This window comes from Ixodes scapularis, unplaced genomic scaffold (genome assembly GCF_016920785.2).
Source record: "Ixodes scapularis isolate PalLabHiFi unplaced genomic scaffold, ASM1692078v2 PGA_scaffold9__187_contigs__length_104089568, whole genome shotgun sequence".
In the NCBI taxonomy this organism is placed as follows: domain Eukaryota; kingdom Metazoa; phylum Arthropoda; class Arachnida; order Ixodida; family Ixodidae; genus Ixodes; species Ixodes scapularis.
This window is the reverse complement of record NW_024609884.1, coordinates 29,534,670-29,559,436: the sequence shown is the minus strand read 5'-3', so window position 1 is coordinate 29,559,436 and position 24,767 is coordinate 29,534,670. Positions and strand designations below refer to the sequence as shown.

The following is a 24,767-nucleotide window of genomic DNA, read 5'->3' as shown; positions in this document are numbered from 1 at the left end:
TTTTTTTTTACATGCAAATTTGAAATTATTGCAGCCATAATCATGTTAATCATTCATTACAACTAAACTTCAAAATGGAGGTTGGCGCGCTGATGCATGGTTATTTGTAAAGTTTAAAATATACGTTAACAATCTGGGTTTTAGTGTAATGCCCGACCTTCAACGCGATTTGTAAACGGACGGCCGCGTTTGATTAGCTTATCAGCCACCACAGACTGCTCGGCCACCAACGGTTCTCGGTTCTCTCTGCAGCTACTACCCACGTGATCTAGGCGCTCGCCCTCAGTGTTGCCAATTTAGCGGTTTTCCCGCTAAACTTAGCGGTTTTTGGTTCTGTTTGGCGGGATAAATTATTGTTTTGCGGGCGGCGGGATTTTTAGCCGGTTTTATGTAACCTTGGCGGTTTTTTAGCGATATAGAAGTTATATCGATTTACTGTCAACTATGCACCTTTAATATCCATAATGATAAGGATAATAAGCCACAGTCGTCTTCGCTTACTCTCAGTAATGTTCTGGTTTGTGAGAGTAACGCCTGTGACGTCATCAAAACATTAAGTCGAGTACGCTCAAAAGTTTAGAAAGGACTAGAGGTTCCTGGTGATAGCAGACGAGCCAGGTGCCGCTATTTCGAAACAGAACTATCTGCGAAGAGTGTGGATTTGGTCGCGCACGCTGCAACGAAGAAGCATGTTTCGGCCGCTGCACCTTTCTCCTCTGGTAGCAAACGACTCTACGAGTTGAACGGGTCTTACCGCTCATTCACACTGGAAGCGGATCCGCGTTCGCAAAGCGGTTGCGAGCGCGGTTGTATAAAGATCGAGTACAATTGCACGCGCACTCGATGACATCAAGTACGCGTGCAATTCCACTGGATCTTCATACAACCGCGTCCGCAACCGCTTTGCGAACGCGGATCCGCTTCCAGTGTGAATGAGCGGTTACTATAATAGTCACGCATTGCTGAAGGGTCCCTTGCCATGTTCATATGCGTTCACTCTGCAATTTTGGCTTCGTATCGTGACCTGGGTAGAGATCAGTGACCTGTGTGAACTGTGGCGTGGCGAGACAGATTTCTAGTCAAAACAAAAGGAAAGCTTCCTTTCAGATGGCATTGATATGATCTTTACTGTTATTATACCTCTGTCAAGAATTAAAGCAAAAAAAAAAAAAAAGTATAAAGAATCGTTTTGCGCTGTGTTTTGAATTTAGCGGTTTTTTAGTGGTTTTCGGGATTCCGACTGCGGGTTTTCAATTTTTGAGTTGGCAACACTGCTCGCCCTGCTCGCCCCGGCTGGACCCGGTTCGATCGCTAGACTTTGTCTACTTTTTCGTATCCCTTTCGATACTGCCGATTTACAGCAGCACTGACGGTGCCGTGCAGGGCAACAGCACCACACCGACGGACACGAAGTCTGCGATCTTGTCGGAACGACGCTCGTGTAGCAACAAGATAAGCATTCCAATCTGCTGTTCGATCGAACCGAGCACAGCACCGGATCAGAGGCTTGAACCCTGCTTTGCACCTCGCGCGGAGCCCGGTGGCACCGCAGCCATCATGCCAAAGAAGGTAAGTGTCTATAATTAGTCGTAAACAGCGTGAGGGCTCTGCTTGGAATGAGTTTGTCGTCGACTCTCGGCTCGCAGTTTTGACGCCCATGACTCTGCTGGGCCGCGACAACAGCTGTATCATGAGGGGGCTCCACCAGATCTTGGTCGAGGTGAAGCCAGAGCTCAAGCCCCTGCCCGGAGTCGCCCTGTTGTCCAAGAGCCACGGGAGGAAAACCCCGCCTACGGATCGCTACTCGTACGGCATTGACTGCGACGAGGTCTACCCGAGTATATTTGTCGGCGATGAGTAAGTGCGAGTTATCGAACGTCAACACGCGCGGGTCACGCAGCGTCTTGATTCTCCCTTTGTTACGTGTTTGGTCTCCCGCCTGATAGGTATCATATTATTCGCGTTTCGTCGACAACTTTGTTGCTACTCAATATTTTATTTTTATTTTTTTTTTTTTGTCAGGTTTTGCTTATAAGTTATAACCCATAGTTAATGTCACAATTAGTAGTCGAGACGTGTTGCGTTTGCCCCCTTCCCGAGTTCTGGTGCATTCTTGCTATTTTCATTATTTTGCGCATTGAATGCTACCGGTAAATTTAGTTCGATTAAATTCAGAAATACACCAGTCATCTACAGTATGTCTGAAAAGAAAACTTACAATGTCATAGTTAAACATATAAAATAGCGCAAAAAAGACAAGGACAAGAAGTATACAGGACAGGCGCTAAGGCAAGGACAAGAAGTATACAAAACAGGCGCTACTTGTCCTTGTCTTTTTTGTGCTATTTTATATGTTTTACTAAGATGAACCAACTAGCCCAACAACATACCCTAAACTATATTACAATGTAATGTGTGAAGCATAAAATTCCTCTCGAGCATACCAGTCTTGTGGTACTTTTCAAATATCAGTCCACTTTGTGCCACAAACATGGGCGTACCAACCGGGGGGGGGGGGGGGGGGGGGGGGGGGAAGCAAGGGGGGGCACTTGCCCCCCCCCCCCCCCCCCAGTTCTCAGAGTGGGGGGGGGAAGGCATGTGTTTTGCCCCCCCCCCCCCCCCCCCCCCCCCCCCCTGAAACAGCCGCCACTGGGCAGGCAAATACTGTCCGTCGGCACCCAAGAGATACCACAAGCACCACCCCCCAACCCGGGGGGGGGGGGGGGGGGGGGGGGGGTCTGGTTTGCCCCCCCCCACTCAAAGACAAGTTGGTACGCCACTGGCGACAAAGCAAATATAAAGAACTGACTGTTTCTATTAGGGCGATAACCAACATCAGTGGTCTCTTTACTCCTAGACAAATTCCCAATATTCCTATCAATACATTTGTCGTGGGCCTTATCGAATGTCTAAACATGTCCTCCCATTGACGAGAGTGGCCAATGTTCAGTGTGCCCATATTGACCGTTGTCCTACTGTTGGATAAGTATTGTTTATTATAACAATCTTGACAATATGGGGAACACTTAATGATAGATGGCGACATTTATTAGACAACATATGTTTGGAATCCATGATGATAGGTGGCGATACCTACCTGCCTCACATAGCCCCTAGAGAAAAAAAGTGAGAGACGTCTAAATAGTTACACGAAAAATAACACAGTACACCTTCACACTACCACAGGAAATGTCAGTCTCTCCTATGTGACACAGAGGGAGTCTATGTTTTAAATTTTAGTATTACTGTTACATCAGCAAAATGTCATTACGGAGCAATTTCAGCTTGTTAATGGCTAAAGGCATCTAGCATTGAGGTCTACCCACTATCCTTTCAATCAAAGCCAATCAGAGCTTGGCGTCGTTCCGACGTCACAGCAACCCCTGCACAAGTGGACGAGGGTTTGTCAGCCGAATGTCATTTCATCGAAGCACCTTTTAGAGAACAGGCACGTTTTATTGAAGCTCGGTTTAGAGAAAGCAGAGCCTCTGTTTAGAGAAACGCTGTTTATCGAAAAGGGGACGCTATTTAAAAAAGGCTTTCCTACTTTGCACGTGTATCACTGGTGCGCATGTTAACCCAGGCCCCTTGCTGCGTCTGCAGCGGGGGGCCTGGGTTAACACGGCAGTCTGCAGCGGCTATTACAAAAATGTGACCTCGCCCGACTTATCCATACACGCCGCTTCGCGGCGGCCGAATTGGCTAAAAGGAGGCTCATCGCCATTTTCTCTAAACTGGGTTTCTCTATAAAGGGATTCGATAAACTGTGGTCAGTAAAACGGTGTTCGCTAAAATGAGCTTCTCTAAACCCCAAGCCTCCGGTGCAAGAAGCAGACAAACTTGCGCTCCGCATAAGGCCCGTGATGGCGCAGCTAGCAGACAACATAGTGTGTCGTCTGCTCGCTGCGCCTGTCGGGAGATGGCGCTACAAGTTACATTCATTGCTGGCTTGGTTGTCTGCAAACACGTCTGCCATGTGGGTTTACTACGGTTAATTGAATGCCATTTCGTCAAAGCACGGTTTAGAGAATGGGCACGTTTTATCGAAGCACGGTTTAGAGAAAGCAGAGCCTCAGTTTAAAGCAACACCGTTTATCGAAAAGGGGACACTATTTAAAAAAGGCTTTCCATCTTCGCGCGTGTATCACTGGTGCGCGTGTTAACCCAGGCCCCCCGCTGTGCTCCCGCCGCATCGCGGTGGCAGTCTGCGGCGGCTCATTACAAAAAAATTTACCGCATCTCCACGTGGTGAATGATGTTGATAGGGCGAAGCTCTGGTGGTGCTTGTCTGCGTAGACGCTGAGCTGCAGCATGCCGAGCCTTTCGTTCGTTTTCATCCATGTCAGAAAGAGAATGTGTGGTATGGAACGTGGCTATATACACATTTGAGCTTTTGACAGCAGCACCCTCTCGTCTATAAACGTTGAGCCAGTGCATGCAAAGTTTAACGCGATTATATACGCATTTGACCGCAGCGCCCTCTCCTGTATAGACGTTGAGCGGCTACATGCAACGTTTCATCCATGACATCCCCAGCTCTTGAGTTACTACCACATCTCAGAGCCCCCTGCTCGTCCCGCAGTCGTGGCCGAGTGGTTAAGGCAATGGACTAGAAATCCATTGGGGTCTCCCCGCACAGGTTCGAATCCTGTCGACTCCGCAAACATTTTTTTTTATCATTTTTTTTTTTTTTTTTTTTTGTTCTACATCAGCACGTGAGCTCACAAGCACCAGCAAGATCGATGTGAGCACGGACGCCGGACGGACAAGGCTAGACCCTAAGGAGCTTCGCCCCTAAAACATTACTCACCTTCGTGAGTAATGCGGCTCTTAATAGAATCTTGGCATATACAAAATACAAGCAACAACCTGAACCGATCCACCGGAACGCTTCCAAGCAGCTATATACACGGGCTAAACTGCACCACACACAGAAACAGAAGAAGAATACAAAGCTAAGAGAGAAGAGAAGAAAACGACGACAGGTTGCTACCTTTGGGCCCATATACAGTCACCCGTGAACGAGGAGCCGAGCTGGCTTCGAAACATCGGGCACATTGAAGAAATTGGTTAGAGTCTACGTTGTACTTTTTCTTGAGGCTAGTGATGAGCAAGATAATTGCGATAATTAATACGTTTAACAAAATATATAAATAATGACCACCTGGGAGCAAGCTCACAAACCAGTGTGCATTCGACGAACATCCGGTATAAGGCATAGGAAATGCATGGCCACCGTTCTTGTTCTATTTTGTAATATTTTACCACCTCTGACTTGAGCTCTGGAAAAAATAGACATAAAACTTCTTGAGAAACTGTGTTCGCGTGTTGTGAACGTCCCATCACGACGAAGACAAATATTGGCAGTGGCACTTTACAATTTGTTTGCCTGGCACCCCAAAATGTCACATCCAGCACTGCACTTGCAGTGGCAACTTTCTGTCTTTTAAAGAGCTGGAACAAGAAATTTTGTATTACAAGTCTATGTCCGACATTGCTTGGTCATCCAAAATTGACATCCTTTGGATCGTGAGGAAAAGTCGTATCTGGATGGGCCTATATAGTTATAAGTTATTTTGTTGCAACTTTGTTTTAAGAATTGGGCAGCTCTATCCGGACCCGGCAAAGGAAATAATGTGCAGTAACCTGAAACATGCGGAGACAGTAAGATCACATCGTCTTTAAACCAATGCCAGTCAGTCGAACATAAGGAATGCTTGCCTTTCTTCAGGCTGGTGAAGCACAATGAGCAATTGACGCTTTCCAAAATTCCATCAAGCAGCTTGCTCATGAAGCACGTGATTGGATCCGAGTCCTCGCCGAACGCTGACCCAGTGCTTGTTTTCAATACGAGTCAAGCCGAGTTAACACCGATGCAGGCTTCGTGTCCAATACGTGGCTTGCACATGACGTCGTTTCCGATGCCCTCCAGAAAAAAGGGGAAGAAGGAGCTCCCCTCTTATCAGGATCCTCCTTTGTGCCTCCCGGATAAGCACAGACATCGCTGTTCTCCTCCCAGAAGATTATAGAAGATTAACCTGTCACTCAAAATTCTTACAAAAGCAGCTTCCCTCTCCTCCTTTTACATAGTGTTCAAAAGTATGCGATGTGTTGTCAGTGCCAGGAGCCTATGCATGCTCGTAGTATGTGAGAAAGCAATGGTGGACGGGTGTTGGCGTGGACTTTTGAGAAGGGTCTATTGTCCTCTAATTTTAGTGGGTGTAATAATATAGCTCTTGTTCACCGTCATTTCCGTGCTCCGACTGCAGGGGTGCAGCAAAGAACAAGGATTACCTGCGTGGTCTGGGGGTGACGCACGTCATCAACACAGCGGAAGGGCAGAAGTTTGGCCAGGTGGACACTGGACAGGCCTTCTATGCTAGTCACGGCATACACTACCTGGGCCTCAAGCTCATCGACATACCTCAAGAAGACATCTCTGCGCATTTTGACAAGGCTGCAGAGTTCATAGACGACTGCCTTCAGCAGGGAGGTAAAGTTGGTGTTTCTTATCTTTGAGAACTTGGAGCCACTTAACCTTTCATGGCCCTGGCATTGAACATTCGGTGTTGGAAAACAGTTATCCACTGAAGCACCATTGTGCTGGCCTGGCTCTCGAGGTTGTTCCTACTAGCGCCAAAACAAAAGTCATAACGGTGCATGTAATGACATAGACCGTGGGTTCTCGAACTGGGTTCCCAGGAACACAGTTCGTTCCCCGAGCTCCTTGGCTGTCCCTACCCCCAAAAAAAGGCTGCTTTAAATTGAAGCACCGTTATAGAAGATTGGATGTGCATTAGTGTGCAGATTTGATGTGCATTGCATTGAATCAGTGCTGGCACTGGGGTGGGTTCCTTAGCTGTCGATAAAGGGAGACGGGCGTCCCTTCTAATAGAAAAGTTTGGGAATCCACGATGTAGACCAGGGGTCGGCAACCTTTCTCAGCGGCAGGCCGAGTTTTCACGAGGCCGACACGGAGGGGGCCAGATGGCAAGTCACGAGCATGGGGGAGGGGGTGGGGCTGAAGAAAAGGCAAGAAGGAAGTGAAGACGTTCTCTGCCCAAGTATGGGGATGACAGACAATGCCATTTAGAAGCGCTCCTTGTTCCTGTCAGACTCTATTTAAGGTCGAAACTGCCGTGTGATCCTCGAGTCTGTACGAGAAAGCGGCAGGGGCGGCTTTTCTGGTGTCGTGCCGGGGGCCGCATAAAACTGCCTCGTGGGTTGCCGACCCCCAATGTAGACCAAAGACGGCAGGGCACAAAACATTGGCAAGCCGTGCTTTTTTTTTTTTTCGCACTAGCATTTTTCTTTTGATTTTCTGAAAATATTTTTTCAGAGGGTCCTACGAAAACAGAACATGTGCAGTCTCCTATTGCACAAAAAGGTTGGGAGCAAAAAGGCAAATGTACCAAAGAGAAACCTGGCTTTTACTTAACTGATTTGCCTACAAAGTTTTCACAGAACTAGATATTCTGATCAAGGGTCAACAACAAAAACAATCAATTCTAAAAAAAAAAAAAAAAAAAAAAAATCCATAGCTGTTGTGTTTAAAACGAACTGAGCAAAAACCTTACCAAAGACAGTTTAACCAGAAGTCGGCCAAGATTTCTGCTGTGCTTCTAGCAAGCTGGCCCAAATGTCCAACATTTCTTTCTTTAAAAAATGGGAAGAGAACTTCTATCTACAATTACTAGTACAACCACGTTTACTTCCATGTTCTTGTGCAAATATTGTTAGCCAATTATAGCTTTTGCTATAATTGGCCATTAATTAATTGGCAAATGACCAATACCCAAGTTTTTTCTTGAAGAAACAAATAGCATAAAATTATGCTTATTTTCTCTACAAAAAATCACTGGAAATCTGCACTTCATTTAAAACTGAGGGATGTTGCATTTACTGAGGTCGATCCAAGGACCAAGGCAATAGGCAATACTAAATTGAATGCTTCCTCACTGAAATATTATGCGTTTGCTCAATGCTAAATTTGCCACAACTAGCCAACAGTGGTGATGTGTGTGCAAGTTGGAAATAGTTGCGCAGTTGTAGGTCTTCTTGTAGGTCTTCTGTACCAATCATGTCTTGCGTGGGTTTGTTCTCCCAGGGAAGGTGCTGGTACACTGCCGGATGGGCATGTCACGGTCAGCCACCATCGCCATTGCCTACCTGATGATCAAGAAAGGGATGACAGTCGACGACGGACTGCGCACTCTGCGGATGAACCGCGCAGTCCGCCCAAACAACGGCTTCCTCCTTCAGCTTGTTCAGCTTGATACGAAGCTACGCAGTTGAGGCGTTGTACACACCGGCTGCAACAAGTATGTGCCCGGCAGGCGGGTTCGTTTGAAGCAAACTCAACGACACAGGTCCCTAAATGGCACTCCTGAGCAATTGTCAGTAATGTGTACTGTGTCCTTTGTCAAATTATCTACAGACATACTTTTTTTGTGATAACAATACCAGTGAGAAAATTAAAATCCAGATGGCATGCTGAAAGTGCATGCTATCTGGCTTTGCCAGTAGATTTGGCATGGTGCCAGCTAAATTACCACTAATTTAGCTAGCAGTTTCAGTGCAATGCTAGAAATTTATTGTGTAAATTTCTAGCGTTGTATTGAAACACCTTTTGGTGTTGCAGAAATTTACATTGTAAATTTCTAGAACCTGCCCTGTGAGCTTTGTAAATCCTCATAGGTGGAAGAAAAAAAAAAATATTTATGTTGGTGTGTCATCTAGTCTCAATGCTGCAACTATCTGTCAAAGCCGTAAAATGATGACTGTCTATGCTCGAAGGCAAAAACAAGGTACATAACCGATTTGCAGGATGGTAAATTTTTGGAGCAGGGTCACGGGACTCTAAACCAATTGTACTAATTCTGGACAATGTTCCCTTACACACTGTCTAGCAGAGTACATTTATTCTTGGACTAGGGGTGTCCCTGAGACAGAGTAAGCCACGTTTGATACTCTTGCTATTTAAATGTTTAAGGATGAGTAAGTTTTTTTTGTTTTACATGTGATGCCACCAGTTTTTAGATTTGCTTTTCTACAATATTTAGGAAGGCACTTCCATTAAGAGTACAAAGACTCCTGCTTGTATGGTAAGAGTGGCCTAGCAAGGAACCAATTCTTTCGCAGATTTTACAGGCAGTTTAGATGCAATGCTTTTGCACTTACAAACTATGAAAACAACTGTGATGTTTAGAAATGAAAAAAAAAAAAAAAGTGTTTTAAATGACATGTTTTCAGTGTTGTGTGGAACACTTACACAGAAGTTGTATTTGCTGTGATCTTGAGCACAGGTACACCTTTGCAGCAATAGATGAAATTTTAGTCTTCAGAACCTAAAGCGTGTTCCACACTGCACACCAGTACAAAACCAGTGTCGCCATTGTGTAGTGTGCTTTGCCCAAAGAGTTTTTGGAATGTTGCACACTCCTCGTAAACGCCATGTTGTTTCAACTCTGAATAAAACTTCTAAACTGGTTACCACAGCCTGTTCTTTAGCTGCAATGAAAGTATAACACAAGCCCATTTGAAACATGCATATTATACATTTATTATATAAATCCTTTGTTTTTATACAACACATATTCAAACAAGAGTGGAACAGAAGTGACAGCAAGGTCTCCCTCCCATGATGGAGGTTCAAATTGACGTAACCTCCACATACACGAGGTGTGTGGAATAACCAAACTGGCATAAAATCATTAAGGCACTCTGCTACTTGGAACTTCCTATAGTGAAGTGAGGATGCACTATTGGTGCAACAAATAATTCTGAACTTGACAATTTCCTATCTCGACATTAAAAAAAATCATTCTTGCCTTGTTCCGCAAATACTATTTCCTCTTGGGTACAATAAGTACAACCAGAGCTAAGTTGCAAACATAGCACTGCACTTGGCTAGAGAATTTAATTGGGGCAATTCAGCTGTCGATTCGCTATTGCAAGAATTCTGGGCCACTGCAAGCACATGCTGCGAAATGTTGCAGTATGCACACTTTCTAGAATAAAATAGACCTGTAGTACAGGATAATGTGCACATGCAGTGCCAAAATAGCTTTTCCCATACCAGCAGGTAGTTTAAATGCCCATCTTAGTGTAGCTAACAACAAAGTTTTGTTATAACACTTCAATGGTGACCTTCTTAAATGCCATGTTTATGCCATATGCATAATGTTAACAAGACTTGTACTAGTACATAAAAAGATATGCTGAAAGAAATTTTGTTTTGTCCGACTACTCGTTCTGCTAGAAAATAGCTCGGCAACACGACTGCAGGTTCTGCCCTGAACGCCCACTCCTGCTCACTTCTTATCTGATGTAGCCACTACCATAGTAAATGGCTCGCAAATGACAATTTTCCCATCTCTAACCTACCATTACTATTGCTCCACAGCTTTTGTAATATACTGTAACATAAGAGAAAGGGAATCGGGAAGTGAAGCCATTGCCCCGGGGGAGAAAATGAATTGAGACAAACAGACTGAAAGGCATTCGAGTAGATGTCATGATAGTTGCAGTAGATTGGATTGAAACTATTTCAAACTCTGTGACCTGGTTGAAGACTTGTGCACGAGAGAAATGAAACACCATCGACTGTGTAATTTCAAACATTCATACCAAATTTTCCATCTTTCCCACAAAAGAAAAATTGCTTTATTGTGAAACTTGTTAGTCATTTAAAAGTTAAGTATATATTTAGCTGTAAAACTTTTACCACAAATCTCATGTTTGAATTTGGCGTTTATTTTTTACCACATCCACTTCGCAAGTAGCATTTGTGCAAGTCTTTCTTGATGCTTTTCATTTTCCTTGTTTAGCTAAAACAACATTTTGTCTCACCCTAAAGCAGAGCACAGCAAAGATTGCAAGACAATCCAATGCTAAAATCCTGTCATGCAACTTGCACTCAGTCGCATGAAGTTCCCACAGTGATGTATAGAGTTTGTATCGCCCGCCACAATTCACTTCAGGCTGCGGCGATAGTTTAGCTTTTCCACAGAAAAAACATTGCTGTCATACCAGGCAGCATGTAGATGCATTCTCCCGCAAGATTAAGTCTTTGGAAATTGTAACTAAATACATCAAATGAGAATAAAATGCATATTGATAGGAAAAACTAGTAGGAGTGGTGGCAGCGTAGGAATATTTCAGGCATTGTTTAGATGCAAGTAATTTAGATAATCCTACAAGGACCAGTAAAAGGGTTTTGGAGCCTGTCTTCACTGCTGCATTAATCAAGAGCTAGTTGTTCAAGGACTTAAAAAATTCAGTGGTTTCACATTGTATGGTTTAGAACCAAATTTTAACCACCGCTTTTTCGGGGATTCCTTATGGACCGAAACAAGCGAGGGTAGACTCCATCCATGGCAAGGGGTATGGGATGATGGCAACATCAGGAGACCGGCATGACACAATTTAAGCGAGTTTGAAATGGAGTTTTTTTGTTGTCATATACAAGGAACATCACACAAAAATGTCATATCTCTTATATATGACAACAAAAGGTTTTATTGCTTGGCTTGACCAACAAGTTACAACTTCGTCGACCCTAAGAAAGCCTTCATGGTCTAGAATCTTTAAAATTGAGTCTGAAATATTAACATCCATCTCAAAGAGGGGTTAGATAGTAATCAAATGGAGAAAGGTTGTAGCGCTTGCCACACCTCCCACGGCTGTTAAAAGAAAGCCTAGCAAAAAGAATGGATTACCCGTGGCCAATTTTCTTCAAAACTTCAGATAACTCGCTCCCCGACGCCAAATTCTTGCACTTCAAAGACGTGCTACCCATACTGTCGAGACGGAGGGGCAAAATTGAAATTGTCATTAAACTAGCTTGTCCTCGTTTGTTTATTTAATGAACCTTTTAATGTCCTTAATGGGCTAATGTCATTTTAAACATGAAGTGTTACACATTAATTTGATAAAGCAGCACAATAAAATTATCATAGCACATTGCTGCCTAACAGACAACAGAAAAGGGACTTCTTTCAAATGACACCTGTATGCCATTCTCAAGTTCCATGTCACAGCAACTGCTTTGGAAATCAATTTAAAATTGTGAATATATACCTCTCTCTACTGTCGAGTCCATATATGGAGTGCACTAATCCATTTGAACACAGCCAATAAAATTTACCATCCTTTTGATAGCAACTCAGCTTGAATTTTGTTATGTCACAATGCAATTCTGTTTAAATGGTCATTTAGATAGCCAATGAAGAGATGTACCAAATTAACAAAATTTTATAAATTTGTTGGGCAATGTGCGGTACAGTCGACTGCATCAAAAAGAGATTTTGGTTGTTATTTTTACTTTTCCAGACAAAGCCCACAGATGGTGTCAGCAGTGTAAACCAGTATTTGCAGGACACGTGTGCGCTCAGCAGTGGGCGCAGCATTGTGAACACACGACACAAGTTGCCCTGGAGGTTATTTGCAACATACTGTATGTACCCTATCCCAATAACATTTTGGTTACAAACTTAGACCGTTTTTCAGGATCGATATGTGTGCAGGCTACAGAAAACTTTCCAGAGCCTACTGCGGAGCAGACAACATTCGTGCAGTGCCAATTTGTATGGTGGATCATGGGACTGTTTGTACCACGTGGCACAGTATGTCTTCAACGATGTGGAGCAAATGTCTGCTGCAACCAAAGTTCCGGTTTCAGTTTGTGATCATGCCTAAGGAAAGACTGCACGAAAGATGTGTAGCCTGTCAAGAAACTAATGATGTACACCCGTTTTTTTCAATGAAATCAACCATTATCCCAAAATGTTTCAAATATAGCTAAGTTCCCTTTATGTATCTAATAAATGGTATAACCCTTTCACGAAGAAAGGGTTATACCATCTATGGAGAATAGAAAAAAATGCTCCAAAAGCTTGGCGGATAATCTCAAGGTCAGATGACAGTTTCAATGGAAATAATTAATTATCTTCCTTTGCTAATGTTGAATGTACACAAAATATTAGCTAGTATACACCCACAGACCTTTGAATGTGTGCTGTACAATTTTAGAAGTGAAGTCAACAGATGCAATGTTTATAGATACAATTTGATAAAATCATGCGGGCGAGGTACACATGAGAAACCCAAAAATGCAGTACAGATGACAGCAAAAAAAAAAAAACATTTGTGGAGAGCTGCACAATGACGATGCACTGCATTCGTTATTGAACGCTTTTAATTTTAACGCAGACCCCTATGCAGCATTGTTGGAGGTTCGAGCTGTCAGCTCAGCTCAGGACATTCCTGGGATGCCCGTGTACCTCGAAATAGATGTCTGGCCTAGGATGCGAAGCATCCAAGTTGTAGCTCTTTCTAGAGCTACTGCTCATATGCATGCATTTTTCCAACACACTATCTTATCTTTTAGCAATGAATGGAAATTGTTTCATGTCAAGGCACATACTGAAAAACTGTCCATAAATATAGTGCACCCCCTGGCCCGGCTACTCAATTTGGGGTCATGCAAAGTTTATATTCAGGGTGCTAGAAGTCTGAAGTTGAGAAAAAAAACAAAAAAACTCCGAGAATAGAAGCCTCTGAGTGATGCATACTTTTATAGAAATTCATGCATGTCATAAATGTAAAGTCAAGAAAACAACATAAAAGCACCCAAAGCCGGAACAGCGGCTTTTACCTAAAGCCGGTTCTAGGCTCAGAACGTTCCATATATATATTTATATATATATGTATAGCAGTCAACTAATGTTAACGTAAAATAGTATCTCTCTGTACAGAAGCATATTACAGCTTCAATATGGTACAAAAACATTGGGGTGTAGTTTTCTAACAGGAAATCACACACCCACATACAACACAAGTATGTGGAAATGCGCAACAGGACAACAATCCTATCCTTTGTTAACAACATGAAGTAAGAGTTCTTCCTCCTCGATATCTCACTTTCAACACAGTATTCCCCACCTCGGCTCCCTCCCTCAAAATTCCAGGCGCCATTATGAGAACCGCTCCACTCTTCCAAGAACTCGCAGCTGGACCCAGACGTATCCATTACCCTGGTCTGTTCGGCAGCCAGCCGCACCGAAAGAAGAGTTCCGCCGCAACCAGAGTTGTTCCTCCTCAAAACATTTAACCGCGTGCACACGTGCCTGCCCTCTGGGGGAAAACACTGGCTGGAAACCTTAGATCTCAGTTGGGACACCGGTCGTCGTCAATCAGTGGCCGGGTGTCGTCGCAGCTGACGGCGGCATCCATGGCCATGGCAATAGACACCACTCGTCTGCCCCCTTCATCCGAGTGCACAGAGTCGGCCGACACCTTTCGCCTCGAACTCGCAGCTGGGTTGACGCTCAACACGACGCTGTTCTCAAACTGCGAGGGTGGATGGAGCGCCTCTTCAGACGACCCGGCATCGTGCGAGGTCGACGACGTGGTCGTGGGCGACGGGGGTCGTCTGCGGTGACGTCGCACCCGCCTTGGACGGCGCTGCGAGCTCCTCGTTATGCCGCACATGCCCGTGATGTCCGTCTGGGCTCCTCCACCGTACACTATGACGCTCTCTGGCGGCAGAGGATACCTGCAAACCATTTTCATAATGTCTCCATTCAGCTTCACATTAGTTCATGGCGCATCGAACAAAAAGTGTTGCTATGACAATCGCAGTTATGGAGGAGAGGTCTAGGTGAAGGTCAGCTCCGTACAATTTGCCACGGATTAGTCATTGTGAAGCATTTAATGGAACAATAAAATCAATATATTGATCTACAAGAAAATCTGGAATGTCTCATTTATCTAAAACCGGGCCTCGCGAACATAATCACACCCCTGAATCTTCGCACGTCGCACCCTTTTAACAAAACTTTTGCCATCCTCGCAAAAAATTAAGGGTTTTATACTACGGTGCAATTTCAGCTTCAAATGTGCGGATTGATACTTTTCTGCTTTATTTTGAACCCCCTACACAGAATTGTATACATCTCACTAGCTCAAAAGAGTGAAACGCACCTGTGTTCTCCGACGGCAACAGCATAAGGCGGTGGCGGTTCTCTGAACCAAAAGTCGGCTGCAGCACCATCCGCAAAGTGTGGCGGAGAATCTGAAAGCACTCCTGCTGCCTCCTGTCGCTGCGCTGCCAGTCGTAGCGCATATAAACGACAAGAGCAGCTCACTGCAACCACCACCAGAAGGCCAAAAAACAGCGAGCCAATGATGGCCGCCGTTATCATGCTGTTGTGGAGGCCTGGTGAAAGAAACAGGCACGGATTAGTTGGGGACCACTGGAGACTCAAAAGTGTTGCATGTTCTATTAACGAAAATACAGTTAGTGCACAGGCGAGCTGGTCTCGGGTTAACATCACTACGGCATCTTCAATGTTTTGCAGAGTGCTGCTAAAACAGCAGATTTCGGTCTGTATCCTGGACCCAATAGAGTCAAACGCCTTCATAATGAAGTCTGCGGGACAGGAAAAATTGTTTGTAGTATGGGTAATTTTGTTGTAGTAGTTTAGGGCAAAAAATCAATCATGCGAAACTGAATTTGTGCTATCGCGTATTGATGTACCTGTGCGACATTTGAGACGTCCTAGGAAAAAGCATAGCATCACATATAGTATGAGCGACATCAGAAACAAGGTTTTGTATGTTGACAATTGACTTGTCAAAAGGGGGAACGGTGGCCGAGTCAGCTAGTGCATTGCAGCTCTGAAGCTCACGCTGCAGAATCCAAGCACCTCGGGCTCGATTACCACTTCTTTTTTCCCCTAAATGAAAATCGTACAGGCACGCGCTCGTGTTCTCACCACTGCATGGCGCAACTTAAAGACGCCAAGCTAGCGGTCGTATCGCCACTGGCAAAGTTTGTCATCTACAGCCAAGACACCAGGTGCTCCTTGCTGCAAGCTAATTTTCCACTGTCCAAACATCCACACAACAAACTTAACCGACTAATCAAAATATGAATAGCAGAAATCACAAAACCTCAGACATTGATCCCCGATTGTGCAGCGAATGAGAGGCGTTTGCCGACTGTATAAATTTGTCAGTTTCTGAATAGTTTCATTTGGAGGAGGCTCTCGAAGTGGCTGCGTTGCTCTCATAGGACTCGGGATCTAGTAGGAGTGGGCACAGCAGCACTACCGTAGCAACACAGCAGAATGGGTCACGCTTTCAGGACGCGACAGCTGAAGCGCGCTGCGCAGCGAGGATGGGGAGAGGCGCACATCCAAGCCTCTTGAGCCCTTGTTCACATCTGTCCAGCACAAAGAGGAGCGTGCTTTTCTGTGTGGCTCTACTGATTTCGCTTAGATTTTGGAGTCACGGGTAGAGTCCGAGATCATGTTTCCTCGACTGCATATCATCGCTTCAAGGCAGAACAATTTAGGACTCTGATCGAGCAAGATTGGGAATCTTGGATCCTGATGAAGATTGGTGCGTTAATCAAACAGATGCCAAGACAGCATAAAAAGTTGTGACTGCCCATGAAAACACTTTATATATATATATATATACCATACTCTTGTTCATGCGGTTCCTTTCAAACGCGCTGACATACATGCAAAACAAGGAAATGAGTGCGCGCATTGCCCAAATGAAGCGTGTCAAAAAAAAAAATTAATCTTGGAGCGGAATGGCGCACACTTGATCAACAGCGTGAGCAAAACAAAAGTATGCATACGCGTGCAGAGCGTGTTGCATTTGCCACGGCGCTTTCCCGCTGTATAAATTTCCACACAACAAACTTAATCGACTAATCAAAATTTGTTGGTGTGTAACCTTGTGTCTAGATGACGCGATGTGATTACATTGCTGCATACAAGCTTTTTATGCACCAAAAGTCACATGGCGCAATCCAGACACAAGGCTGCACATAAACAAATTATTTGGGCCCCAAACCGAGAATGTGCGGCAATGGCAGAGGGGCGCAGCAGAGGCGGTGATGCCAGCTGTCGCAGTATTTCTCTTCTCTACGCGCATCAATTGAGAGCAACGATCTACAAAAAATTGATTATTTTTCACCTAGAAAACATGCAACACAGGTCGTTTTTACTTCGTGAGGCCACACAATAGCTCCTTTAAACAAATATTTGTTAAACAAAAATTTGTTGTAGTATTCGGAGAAACACATTGAACACGTAGGAGATTGGTTGGGACTTTACTTTGATAAATGGGCGTTTTCGCAATAGAGGTGTTCGTTATAAAGGCGTTAGACTGCATTACAGTGAAACCCGTTTAGAACGAACCCATGTACAGCTAATTATTGTCGATATCGAACTCACGGAAAATTAAAATAAAAATGCATGTAAAAAGTACTTTTGTTACCGAACAACATATTGGCTATATCAAACTCCCTCCCCCCGGAAGGCTTCCAAAAACGCGCAAACAATTGTCTTCTGGATTGTCCCCCCCCAAAAGTAGGAAAGAAAGAAGACAAAAAAAGCCGCCAACAAAACTGAGCGAAGAGAAGCGATTCAGAAGGAAAGAAAGCTAAAAAAAAAAAACACTGCATGCACGCACAGAAAAAAACAAAGAACTTTTCATCCCAAAGGGGTTGCCCACTAAAGCGCCGTTCACACTCTTGCGACCGAGTATGATGGAGAGAGACCAGACCGGTTTTAAAGCCTTTTGCGACTTCTTAGGACCGGAAGCATTGCAGCGGAGCTTGTCCTAAGAGATCGCAAGAGGCTTAAAAACCGGTCTGGTCTCTCTCGGTCTTACTTGGTCGCAAGAGTGTGAATGGGCCTTAAGAGAAGCGATTCAGAAGGGGAGATAAGCTAAAAGAACAAACTCCACATGCATGCAAAAAAAAAAAAAAATTATTTTTAGCGTTTTGTTTTAGGGTGGAAGTGAAGAGATGAGAAAGAAAGAGAAGCTCTCGCCTTACAACAAATGTATCGTGGAAGTTCGTTGTAAATGGTTTTTCCTATATCGAACTGATCGTAGAGTTTCCTGCTGTTCGCTATATATGGGTTTGACTGTAGAACTCGAGCTTTTTTATGAGACACTAGCAAAATGGGAAATAAAAAAGCAGCACTTGCATCATGACAAAGAAAGGCATTTGAAATGGCATTTCCACACAATTTGAGGTGATGGGGCATTCTAAAAGAGCTTGGTTTACTTTTTTTGTTTATAATACAATTAAAGCAAAGGTGCAACTCTAGATTGCACTGCTGAAATTAGTCTTCTCAACTTTATGAATGATACAGAGATCCATTGTGCTTATCCAAAGGCACTTTGCATGCCTTGCTGGTTCTGCCAATAAGGGCTTGCACTTACGTGTGCAATGAAAGAACAATAGTGTGCAGTCTATGAATTCCCCACTGTGGATGTGGCCTGGCCCTTTGTTAAACAATAAAAGGTAACAAGACAGTGCTTGACAAACACACCTAAACAATGAAAGTCTTTAAAATGCCAGTCTCTGGCCCAACTACCGTATTTGCATGAATATAACGAGTTGTTCTTCAAATTACGTGCTCCAAAACGCACCTCACGTTATATTCGGAATCAAGCTCAGCCACGAGCGTTGGCCACGAAGCGTGAGAGTCTGGTGAAAGCCATCCCTCCGGCTCAATGCAGGAGATCAGGTGGGAAAATAAGTGGGGGTATGGGAGGGAATTTATTAACTATTGGGCCATGCGAAGGGGGGAATAGAAAACATAAAAAGCATTTTTATCGCTTTTGTGTTTGTAAAACGCACGCTTGCTGCAGAAATGCAGCCCGCCAAGCGGGAATGCGGGCACTGGCATATTCAAGCCAAGTCAAGCCAGGCCAAGTCAAGTGAACACAAGCCAAGGCCACCGACCCTGGTTATCGTGCAACACAAAGGGCTTGCTTATGCGGAAGGACCAGAACAAGAATGAGTGTGATCCTGTATCGTGTATCAGGTCCAGCAGTCTTTTTTCTGCCTGCGCATTTTTTAGTTCCTGTTCCAGAGTGGTCTGGTGTTTGTGTGCTGGAGCTTCTGCTTGGCACCACTTTGCTTGTGGGCTGCCGAGGAGCTTGAGGAGCTCACGCCGAAGAAAAAGGAATTACCAGACAAGCGGCGCCGTGCTGCTGCATATCTGCAAAGTTGGCACGTGGATTGCAAACGGAAGGACTTGAGCAGTGAGGATGAGTGCAGTCAAAACAGAAACTGGTATTTCTTTGATTTCCATTGCCATTACACTTCTGCTACGCTCTCAAGTACGGTAAATTTAAGCGGCCTTGGCTCGCATTACAATTGTTTGTTTTTTTCTTTTTTAAGGCATCAAATCCTGTTTAAGGCATCAAAACCTGTCCTCGCATTATATTTGTGCAAATATGGTAGGTTTCTACTCACCACACTGGCACACCAAGGCTCTCTGCCACTGAAATGCACACCGGTGTCACACTACACCAGGACTAAGCAGTATTGCGATACAAATGTATCGCTATCAGTGATGTGATTGCCCTAAGCCATTTTGGAGCACCTTTCGGAGCAGCCAAAACAGTGTTTTGGAGCAGCAAATGTGGCCTTTGGAGCAGATATTCTTAGAAAAATAAAAATATTCGTTTCAAGTGCTGGACAAACGAAGGGCACTTTGCTCGCCGCAGTAAACATATTATAGTCAAGTTAGACCACCTGGGAGTCTTTCAACATGTAACTGAAATGGCAATCACATGAAACATATTTTAATGCTTCAGTAAAATGATACATATATATGTACCTGCTATAGGTATATAAATAAGAACCAAACTGCATCTATTAAAATTTCTTTTAAAGTGACGAGCTTAGTAGTAAATATCACAGCATTAGGTTGACTAGTTATATAATAAATAGAAGCAGTCTCTAACTGTTGATCCATGTGACCACTGCACTGCGATGCAAAACTGTCACGCGAGTGCAGATAGCTGTTCAATCGAAACCATGCCACTCCGCTCCGTCGCCAACTGGTTGCTAAAATTGTACACAAAATGTAACTGTCCAGCATACGACAAAAAAACAACCCAGCCGCACGTGCTTGCCAGAGCGGCTGGCGAGGTATAAGCTAAACACAAAAAAAGAACCTGAGCACATCGATGCAAGACATCACGAGCCAGGGTCAGAAAGTTCCTGGAGCGCTTTGCGCAACAACTGAACTCGAGACAAACAAGCGCGCTGTGCGAGTTCAGGGTAACAGACATTGTCTTCTTTGCTTTAGCTCACTTCTCTTCACCAACTCTCTCGCGGCAGATTTTTCACGTACCGGGGTCCCCCTCGAAAGAAAGCTTACCGAGAGAAACCCAGGCAAACAGTACTTCGACACAGCAGTCTTTGATCTAGAGGGATTTTTGTAGTAGCGTAATAAACAAGAATAGGAAGGTTGATGAAGGTTAGGGCGGTCCTTACGTTTCAGTTTAGAAAGCGCCATATCTGCAGCGACGTGGCGACGGCAACACTCGACGTCGCGCGACCACGGCGACTGGAAGGCAGATACCAAATGTAGTGTTCCCACGGCCATTGCTTTCAGGAGCAAGTGCTTCAGCTCACAAAGTAACTCCCGCCGCGCAAAAACGTGGTTTCGTTTCACAGCATGATGACATGGCTGGTACCCAGCACGCTAGTGTCGGAGCGTCCGCAGACACCCGCGTCTGTTGTTGAAAAAGTTTTGAAAAGACGCGAGACAACGAGAGGACGAGAGCGTGAAACGAGAGACGGCGGGACAAACCATGCAAGACCGGATGAACGATTGATGCAGAGTACTTTGTGTCGGGTGCCTGCTTGTGCCACCTAGCTTACGTGTGCTCATTACAGTACTGAGCTTAGATTCGGTTTTGAAAGGCGAGCAAAATTGGTTCTTTGGCACAGGCTTGGCGCAGATTACCTATATTTTGGCAAAATGTAGCAGGATGTAGCAGGGTTAGCCCCTTGGCGCAGTTTGGCGCAATTGGCGCAGCAATCACATCACTGCGCTATACTACTTTAGAGATACTTTTGAGTATCTGTATCTCTGTATCGAAATACATTTAAAAAATGTATTTGTATCTCAGTAGGGGAATACATTTGCTATGTATCGGTTGTAACGCGATACTCGGCCATGCAAGGGTATCTCGTCACATTCGGGGGTGGGATGGTTGGCAGCGTTTTGAAGACGTCACCAAAAGATCGATGAGATGAAAAGGGCCCAAACAATAAACCCTATTTTCCCAAACAATAAACCCTATTTTTCGGAGAATGTCAACCTCGCCTTTGCTGTCCGCTTTATTTTACAACAGACAGCGGTTTAATGTCCTGACGACAATCGTTAGGTTTCCTTCATAGAGAGGATGCTGTGAGACTTCTAGGGTTCACTCCTTTTGTCAAACGATCGTCCTTCTTTGTCCTCTATGGGGTTCACTGGGGAACATAATGGCTTCTTATCCGTATCAGGAAAAGCAACTATGGAGGAAGAGGAGTTCGAGACGAAAAGAAAGAGGAGGTATCGCCTCATCATCTTCAAAATGGAAAATGATGAGGCGATACTCGCCACCTGTTCGCACCCCTTCTTCAAACTGCGATGGACATCCAGCGAAGTGGCTAACACTTTCGACTTTGAAAGCTTGCTCAGATGCGCCGCCAAGACTCACGGACCAGACCCAAAGGACCCAAGCGACGAGGCGTCTTCATCAACGATGAATCACGGGTTCTGCGACTTTGAAGATGGCAACTCTTCGGTTTCGGCACGGTCTGAACAGACTCATGTGAGAGGCGAGGTCTTCCGCTATCTTAATTATCCAAAAAAAGATGTCTCCATGCTCCGAAAATTCCCAGCCATGAAGGCGGTGTATTTATTTGTTTTAATACAAATTTATGCTCTTCTGCAGCAGTGGAGAGACTTTTCTCGTTCGCGAGTCTTGTACTAAATCCGAACCGTCGCTGTCTTGACGACGAACTGTTTGAGAAGCTTCGCCTACTCAAGTGCAATTAATTACATTTTTCCCTGTTAGCGAGAACCTTTCATGAATAAAAAGAGGTTTTTTTCGCTTGAAAATTCAGGTTTGCTTGTTTCTTGTGCCACATTTCGGACTCACGTGTTATGGGTCATTGCGTAGCTTATAGTGCATTCTTAAATATTTTTACGGAGCATGACGTCATTCAAGGAATAAAAGTATTTCAATATTTGTATTCTCGGATACATTTTTCCTGTTTTTACAGAGTATCTCCGAATATCCCCATACAGCAAAAAGGAATATATCACAGTATTTCTATTCCAGAATACTTTGTTAATATATCTCAGTATTTCTATCCCAGAATACTTTTCTTAGTATCTCTGGCCAGGCCTGCACTACACCCATATCTTGACTATATCAAGCAGGTCATTGGGTACTAGGTGGGAAAACATACTTTTTCCAACTGGCATGCGCCACTGTTAAAAATGCAAAGTAGCCTATGGCGTCAGCAGAAGTGCACTCGGGCAACCGTGTTTCCCAGCTTGCCGATCCCCAGGGCTAAGCACTTCCAAGCAAGCAAACTAACACAGCAACTCTAGACGAGAGATGATTGATCCAGCAAGCAGGGCAGAGGAAGCGAAAAGGCTCTTACATCCATACTCGTCGCTGCCATCGGGACAGTCGGAGACCCGGTCACAGACAGAGTCCTCCGGAACGCACCTTCCATCTCCACACAGGTAGGCACCCCGTTCCGAGCGGCACTTGTCGGGTCCTGGATTGGCCACTAGTTGCTCAGAACCCACATTTGGCAGCAACAATGCTCCTGTGCTAGTTCCCCTGCTAGCCTACATCAAAGGGCCAACCTCGAACAATCAAACTTCCATAGCAAGTTTGGGTAACTGGTAGTAGAATATGTTTCTAAATGCCGACGAGCAGTGGGAAAAGAGGAAACTTTCCCTCAAACCCTTTCCATTCAAGAAAGAGAGACCCTCCTTTCTGTGGGGAGTAGCTCAGAGATCTACTCCTGTAGGGAGAGGAAGAGAGAAGAGTAAAAGGGGGAATCGAAAGAAGGAAACCGGGGCACGGCAAAAGATTAATCTGTAGGTCGGACTTCAAGAAAGGAAAACCAAGATAGCTTGACTAGTCATCTTAGTCGAGTTATCTCGGTTGTCCTTTCCTGGTAAGCCATTGGTTTGGAACAACCCAGAGCTTTTAATAGCGCACAAGCTCCTTCAACCTAGCAGTCATGGAGTGGTGGACGTCAAGCACAAGTGCAATATCTTAATGTGGCTAGAAACTAGATTCACACAATGGAATCTTTCAAGAATGAAGCATCTTCTAGTCGCTAACTAAATGTATTTGTGCCAAAATGGATTTGAAAGGTGCATATACCTGCACCCAGGGGCTGACATAGTTATTTCCTGAGGGGAAGGGGCTGAAGGGAGGGGGGGGGGGGGGGGGGGGGGGGGGGGGAGGGGCAGGTGATTTTAACCCCCCCCCCCCACGTATCCCCACCCTAAATTTTTACACATGCAGAATTCAAGAGGGGAGTCAGGACATCCGGACAAACCCTCCGAATTCGCCACTGCCTGCACCCTTCCAAATGCTGCAGGGGCAAACTCATTTTTCTCCCAATGCAGATGTCTACTCATATTTATTTACTCATACATGCCTACTTATATTTGCGTCAGCCCAATGCCATACAAAACAAGACTGAATTGCAGAGACTGCTTGCTAAAGGATAAGAAAAAAAATTTGTGCACCCTCACAAGAAAAAAAAAAAAAAACTTTTGCAGCCTTACCACAGCCAATTTCATCCGAGTGGTCGACGCAGTGGGGGACACCGTCGCAGCGGTCTGGTGCGCGGTAGCAGCCAACCCCCGAGGCACACATGATCTTCCGCTCGCAGCCAGACATGCAGCCCTGTTCATCCTCTCCATTCTCACAGTGGAAGATGCTGCAAAGGCAACCCACTCCTAATTTGCTTCATGACAGGCACAGCATGAAAGGAATTGTACACGGCGATTTGAAATCTTTGCCCCTTCCCATTGAATCTCTCTTAATGTCTCTTAAAACTGTTGTAGATTATCAAGTCATTTGAAGTTGGTTCAAAAAGGAGCTTCTTTCTTCTCCAGTTGATGAGCACAAAGGAAGGAAGGAGAAAATCTTCAGCCTTGCTCGAGTGTTTGCGACTCAGCCTTTAAGTAAAAGAATCTCCAAAACACAAACAGATAAGAACTTTGCAGAAGATTCTGTTTAAAAGATGTTAAGGGTCCGGCTTGGGCCTCGAGAATGGCAAGTGTTACCGAGACCAGACCTTCAAGTTGGCCTGGGCTCGCGCAGAGCTGCAATAGATCTTTCGATACACCTTTCACACAAATATGCACCCTCCGGTAACAGCTTCACCAATTATCCCGAACCACCGTAGTATATTACTCGTGCGCTCTTAGCCCATACTCAACACAAATGCTCCATCAGTGTTCGGCGCAGATTTTCTTCACTTTGTGCTCGGGTCCTATCACCTCTTATGCGATGGAAATTATTGAAAATTGGCATCCCCAATATTTCTTGAAGGAATTCCGAAAAGGGTCTATTGGCCTTTGGAATTGACCTACTTAACTCCCTTGCCTTGTTCCAAACAAGTTGACAAAGAAAGTGGATCCATGACATTGCACCACCACCACAAAATTAGGGGTGGTGGTGGTGCACTGTAAATATCACAAACGACATTGGAAACACTTACTGTAAAACCCTTAATGGAGCCCTTCATTTTCGCAAATTTTGCAAACGCAAAATTGAAGGGCACGCAAAAATTTCCATCTTAAAGAATTTCAATGCAGGCATCTGGAAAACTCACGTTGACAATGTGTGCTCAGCTGCTAGGAAAAAACTCTGGTATCTCAAGCGCAATCTCAAGCTCGCTC

General features: G+C 44.7%; 2 protein-coding genes across 2 annotated transcripts in view; one reads left to right on the top strand and one right to left on the bottom strand.

Annotated features, from left to right (window-relative positions):
- The first annotated feature begins 1,275 nt into the window (after positions 1-1,275).
- LOC8040044 (dual specificity protein phosphatase 3) lies at positions 1,276-9,492 on the top strand. Its single transcript, XM_029969974.2, has 4 exons — positions 1,276-1,569; positions 1,647-1,857; positions 6,270-6,493; positions 8,108-9,492. Exons 2-4 carry the CDS (start codon positions 1,658-1,660, stop codon positions 8,293-8,295), a joined length of 612 nt encoding a protein of 203 aa, XP_029825834.1. The 5' UTR covers positions 1,276-1,569; positions 1,647-1,657; the 3' UTR covers positions 8,296-9,492.
- A 45-nt stretch (positions 9,493-9,537) lies between these two features.
- LOC8040047 (low-density lipoprotein receptor-related protein 12) overlaps positions 9,538-24,767 on the bottom strand; it is a 30,731-nt gene continuing 15,501 nt past the window's right edge. The window contains exons 7-10 of the mRNA XM_029969973.4: positions 23,646-23,800; positions 22,496-22,615; positions 14,986-15,220; positions 9,538-14,557 (exon numbers count right to left, since the gene is read on the bottom strand). Coding sequence (XP_029825833.1) covers positions 14,170-14,557; positions 14,986-15,220; positions 22,496-22,615; positions 23,646-23,800 — 898 coding nt within the window. The 3' untranslated portion in view covers positions 9,538-14,169. The remainder of the gene's footprint in view (positions 14,558-14,985; positions 15,221-22,495; positions 22,616-23,645; positions 23,801-24,767) is intronic.